We start from the raw sequence: 5817 nt of genomic DNA on the forward strand, positions 1-5817 counted from the left end.
CCCCCCCGCGCTCTCCACGCCTGCCTTGCCTCCAGGCTGAGGGCAAGCCAGAGCTCATCCTAGCCAGGCAAAAAACGAAACAAAACAAAACCCTGGCAAGGTCCCGACCGCGCACCCGGCAGCCCCCCGGGCTCATCATTTACCATGTCAGCCAGCGCTATGTACAGAAACATCCCTCCGGCCAGAGCGAAGATCCAGTTGGCAGAGAAGTGGCTGCCGGCCACGATGCCAAAGGCCAAGCCCACGTAGCAGCAGCAGGCGGAGATGAAGTTGAAGAAGAGCGCCTGGCGGATGGTCATCCCGGCGTTCAGCAGGATGACAAAGTCCCCTGCGGGAGAAGAGGACGGGGAGGATGAGGAGGGAGGGGGCTGTCACTGGGTGGGCAGCAGCACTGGGACAGCACCGAGGTGCTCATATTCAGCGCCTGCTTTTGCATGGGGTCAAGCGTGGGCTCCCCATGGCCGCTGGCGCCGAGCGCTGACCGCAGCAGCTGCCCGCCAGCTCCCGGCCCTGCCCGCGCATAAATTCGGACATTCAGACCCAAACCACTGCCCGCCTCCCGCCTCCCAAACCAACGAGGTGGTGTTTTTTTTTTCCTTCAGATGTCTCCATCTAAATTTAAATCTCAGACATCATATTACCTCGTTATTTTTAGAGCTGTGATTACTCAGTGTAGTTTACAGTCTTGCCTTCCCTTCCATCATTACTCTGTTTATTCCACCCCACATTTGCCTTTCGAGAAACAACGGGTAGGACCAGGAAAGCGGCAGGGTTAGCTTTAAAGAGGGGTGGATCTGAGTGGCCTCGCAGCACCTTTCCCCGAGGACTCACATACCCAGCTCGTGCGGGAACTCCTCGCAGAGGATGGCCACGGAGGTGCTGATCCCTTGGAAGACGGAGACGGTGAAGGAGGCCCCGATGGCCAACCCGTCGATGAAGTTGTGGAGGCCGTCGCTGAGGGTGATCATCCACGCCAGTGTGCCGATGTCGGAGTACCGCACTTCCTTCAGCCAGTAACAGGCGCTCTGGGAGGCCTGCAGGTCCTGCCACGGCACCCCGACGGCGGGGGCTCAGCACCCAGCCGGTCTGGGGGGAGGGTCACCGCTCCCTCCACCGGCCAGGGGAACCCACCCCTCCGTGCATTAAATCCACACAAGGCTTGACCCGAGCAGTTTGCTTTCCACCACCCACGGAGGATTTTGTCAGGAAGGTGTGAGGGGCTTCAAAACGGCTCTTTTTCATTGACAGGCAGGTTTTTTTTTTTCCACGCACCCACCCGCAACCCCACGGGAGGAGGCACTAACCTGGACAGAGAGGGAGCCCACCACAACCTTCTCATCCCCGGAGGGGGTCTTGCACTCCAGCTCGCTGGTTATGTGTGGGATCATGTGGTCCAGGTCCCCATTCTGCAGCTTCTCGGTGACCCCCTCCTCCTGGTCCTTCTTGGACGGCAGAGCCTCAGGGCCATAGTGGCTGTGCCCGTGGTGATGCTGCGGGACAGGGGGGATTCACGGGTGTCAGCCACCCTCGCCATTTCTGCTGTTTCCCACCCGAGCAGCGCTCCGAGCAGCCCTTGCTCAGCCTCACCTGGTCCTTCTGCTTCAGGAGCATCTTCAGGACCTTCTCTGTGAAGAAGAAGAGGTAGAAGCCCCCGAACACCACGGCAGATTTGGAAATGTAATAAGCTTCTTGAGGGTTGAATCCAAATGCCTGCAGGCAAAAGGGGACAAGTGATAGGACTGAGGAACAGTCTCCAGCAGCGTCCTTCGTCTGCCTTTGCCCCTTGCACCTCTGGGGCCACACTGACACTTTCTGACCTCTCTCTAAGCAGCAGCTGCTTTGGGGGCAAGCTCAGAAAATGCCTTCGTGCACCTTTAATCTCCCTCACTCCCCCAGCCAAGCCGGCTGTGCCCCAAGGCGTTGGATCCACCACCCTGCACCAGGGCAGGGATGCTAAAAGCAGGCTTAGAAAGCCTTTGCTGTCTCGGCACAAAGGCAACCGGCCTGCAGGGCTAGAAAGGGCAATAAAATAGCGCTTCTCTGCTTGAAGCAGACCAGAGGTCTCCCTGGAGCGATTCTCTTCCAAAGAGGGGCGAAACGCCAGCTCCGACTGCGATCCCAAGGGGCTTCCAGCCTCCGTACCTCACTCTCGGCTCCCTTCCGACGCCGCCTTCCCCTTCTCCAGCCAGCGAGCGCCCAGAGAGAGAGAAATAGCCCCCGAGAGAGAGAAAAGGACGGACCCGACGGTCCTCACCCTACCTCGGGAATGAGCTGGAAGAGGGCGTTGGAGTAGAGAGTTCCAATCGCCAGAGCTATGAAGTAGAGGAGCAGCCGCTTGTAAAAGGTCTTCTTCATGAAGGGCACCACGCTGGCTCCCACCAGCGAGCAGAGGGAGATGACGGTCACGCAGAGGAAACCGTAACCCCAGACTGCGGCGTGCGTGCCAAACCCACCCCGGGGAATCGGACGAGGGGAGGTTGTCGGAGGGAAAGGAGATCAACGTGGGGAAGGGGAGGGAGGGGAAGGAATCCACGCCGAAATGAAAGAGAGAGGAGGGAGGGAGAAGGGGGGGGAGAGAAGAGGACATTCATTAGTGATTGCTTGTTCATCTGGCATTGGTTCAAGAGGGGCGAACCTGGTGCTGAGTGGCTCTGGAAACAGCTCTTTGGGAAGGGTCGGAGGGAAACCCTGCTGTGGAGCTCGTACCAAACGACCGGGAGAGGAGCCCTCCCTTGGAGCAAGCAGCTCTCTTTTAGCACCGGGATGAAGCTGAGTTTTGGCAGCCAGGCTGTTTCAGAGCCAGCACCCCAGCTCTGCTCCCCGAGCCCCCGTGGGACGTTGGGCAGCCGTTCCAGGGCCACAGAGCACCGAGGTCCCCCGAGCACCTCGTACGCTCCATCCTCGTCCTGCAGCCCGGAGAGATGCGGCTGGTCCCCGCAAGCCGGCTGGGACTGGGATGCTCCGACTGACGGTGAGGGTGGAGCGTACGTAAGTCATTTCAGTTCCTGGCAGATCAGGAAATACAGGCGCTTGGTTTTTATGTTCGGCAAATAAAAGTTGCAGTTCTGGAGTTGAAAAGGAGCCTTGATAAAACATCCCCCTGCCAACACGGATGCGGCGTTTGCTGCCCGAGAGCAAAGCAGACAACACCGGGGGGCAAAACCCGGCGGCAGCAAAGGGTGCTCTGCTCAGAGGGAAGGTTGCAACTTAAATGCAGAGTTTTAAGGCTGGATGTGCAGGAGCTCAGATCCAGCTGGTCTCCTCCCCAGGAGATGGGGAAGGGCTCTGTGAAGCCGCCTGGACCGGGGGGCCAAGGAGACACGCACGTTTCAAAGGTGTCCAATCTGAGAGCGTGCGGGTGTATTTATTCAACTCCAGAACCGTGCAATTACAACACAATTAATTTGCAATGTATCTGTCGGGCCCATCAGAGCACCAGGAAACCTCACGTAAGCACAAATCCTTGTGGGAACATCGGTCTTGTAAATCAGAGAGGGGGGAAAAAAGGCAATTAAAACATTTGTAAAAGCTGGCTGACTGGGGAGGAAGCTGGTGCTTGTCTGGGCTCTTCTCTGTGGTTTTACACCGATATTTCCTCTGCCTCGCAGGTCTTTCCATCCGGCTCACGCCACGAGCACTGCCGCATCTCAGCGGCCTCAGAGCCGGGCAGCTCTGCACGAAGCGGGGCTGAGCACATCCCTCTGAGGGAGAAACTCCCTTGCGAAGCAGACACAGCCCATGGGACAGGAGCGAACGGCTTCTCCCAGCACCTTCCTGGACCTCAGACCTGGCCAGCAGCCTTGCAAGGACCGGCAGGGCCAGAGGGCACAGCCTCCCCACGCTGCCTGCACACTCGAGAGGGTTTCCTGGTGCTCAGAGGGAAAAGAAAAGCCCTGCGGAGCCCCTGAGATAAGCCCTCAGCCTCGGGTGACGGAGGGATCGGTTCGATTCGGCAGGGTGGAGGCAGAGAGGGCGCCCAGAGAGCTGCCCTCGGAGATGGGAGAGAGGCAGGGACTTTCTACCGCACCTCTGGGATGAGCTGGAAGAGCGCGTTAGAGAGCAGCGTGCCGATGGAGAGCGCGATGAAAAACGTGAGGACCCGCCTGAAAAAGGCCTTCTCGGTACACGGTACGATGAAGACTCCGAGCAGGGAGGCCACGTTAATCATCGACACACTGAGAAAACCAAAGCCCCACACTGCGGAACGAGAAGAAACGAGGGCCAGACATTACCGAGGCTCTCGGCGCAGGGAGACGGGGAGGACCCCGAGATCCCGGATCCAGGCAGGAGGAAAAGGCTCGTGCCGGGGCCGGCCTTGCCGCACCGGAGCATCTCTCCTTTTGCTCCGGACGCTTCAACTGCGACACAAACCATCATTTTTGTTGCAGGGCAGGTGGAAATGAAGCCACCAGGTTACTTGGAAGAGGCTTTCCCGAGCCAGCCCCGGCCTCCCGGCGTGGGAGAAGCCAGCGCTGTGCTCAGGGCAGCTGATCCAAGACCTTGGGCATTGTCAGGACCTGGATGCATGGAAGCTCATTTAGCATCCGCTGGTGGCTGGAGGCCAGCGGGTCCCTAAACGTGCCAAGCCACCCCCTCCCACCAACAGGGACTTGCAGCGAGGTCCCCATCATCCAGCTACCCCGGAGAGCCGTGCTGCAGGCACGGCTCTCACCTGCAGTGTGTGCGACTGGGGGCAAAACCACGCTGCGAGCCCACAGCACAAACCACACCGAGGAAAATGTCAGGACTCCCAGCTGCTGTAGGCAAGCTGCCTCCTCTTGTCTCTGCCAGACTCTGCCTGTGTCCCAGAGCTGGGAATGGGAACTGGCTCTCCCGCAGGTCCCAGGGTGCCTCATATCCCTGAGCTCCGTGCCCAGGGCCGGGCAGCGCTTCTGCCCCCTGGTTCCCCGCTTACCTTCGGCCGAGCTGGGTCTGCTCTCCTCCGTCTGCTCATTTTCCTCGTTTTCCAGGTTCTCGGAGGCGCACGCCCCAGACTCCAGCTGCTGCAGGATGGTGGGGCAAAACTCCTTGAACTCGCTGTGCCCCACGGCAGAGCCCTCACTCAGGTTGTGGATGGCAAAAAGCTCGACGGAGCTGAAGCACTGGGGAAGGGAAGAGACAGGCACGTGCCTTGAGACTCCCGCAGCTCTGCGAAGAGGCTTTGGGGGTCTGCAGAGCCCCTGCCTTACCCGGGAGAGGTTCACCCGCTGCTCTGGCGGCTGGGAGACGTTGGCGTGTCCCACTCCCACATCCAGGCGGTTCAGCAGGGCCTTGAGCTGCTTCAGGCTCAGGGTTTCGCTCTCGCTGTATCGCTGAAGGAGATCCTGCAGGAAGGAGGCTGCGGAGAGCGCCGGTCCCGCGGCATCCCTGCCTGCCCAGACCCACGGGCAGGGGAGAAGGCAGAGCAGCATGAGCAGGCAGCAGCCCCGGGGGCCTGCGCTGGGGATCATGGTGTCTCAGGGATGCTGGAAGAGAAGCCACGCGCTGCCGTTAGCTTTAGCATCCCCAGCGGCTCCGACCACCGTGCGACCACTGCTCTTCCACCCCACAGCTCCATCAGGAGGTGGCAGATTTCTTCCCCAGGGAGCCCCACGGCGGGGGGCGGACACAGCTTTGCACAGTGCCGAGAGCACCCACATCCCGAGGGGGGACTCGACATCTTTTCACAAGTGATACAAGACCTGCCGCTTCTCCTCCACCCCGAGCCAAACCCCCGGCACCGCCTCCCCGAGCACCCCGCTCCCCCAGCTCACCACAACCGCGTGCTGAGGGGTGGGGGGCTGCCGGGACACGGCTCCTGGGGGCTCTCCAGCTCCG

The 5817-nt window shown here is 60.2% G+C and overlaps 1 protein-coding gene across 1 annotated transcript in view; it reads right to left on the reverse strand.

The window, feature by feature from the left end:
• The window catches only part of SLC39A14 (solute carrier family 39 member 14), a 5816-nt gene extending 366 nt beyond the window's left edge, over positions 1-5450 (reverse strand). Inside the window, exons 1-7 of the mRNA XM_009286165.2 lie at positions 5190-5450; positions 4916-5102; positions 4028-4197; positions 1588-1710; positions 1305-1490; positions 836-1043; positions 144-328 (exon numbers count right to left, since the gene is read on the reverse strand). Of these exons, the coding sequence (XP_009284440.2) occupies positions 144-328; positions 836-1043; positions 1305-1490; positions 1588-1710; positions 4028-4197; positions 4916-5102; positions 5190-5450 (1320 nt within the window). The remainder of the gene's footprint in view (positions 1-143; positions 329-835; positions 1044-1304; positions 1491-1587; positions 1711-4027; positions 4198-4915; positions 5103-5189) is intronic.
• Positions 5451-5817: the final 367 nt, after the last annotated feature.

This window comes from Aptenodytes forsteri, unplaced genomic scaffold (assembly GCF_000699145.1).
Source record: "Aptenodytes forsteri isolate BGI_AS27 unplaced genomic scaffold, ASM69914v1 Scaffold168, whole genome shotgun sequence".
Classification (NCBI taxonomy): domain Eukaryota; kingdom Metazoa; phylum Chordata; class Aves; order Sphenisciformes; family Spheniscidae; genus Aptenodytes; species Aptenodytes forsteri.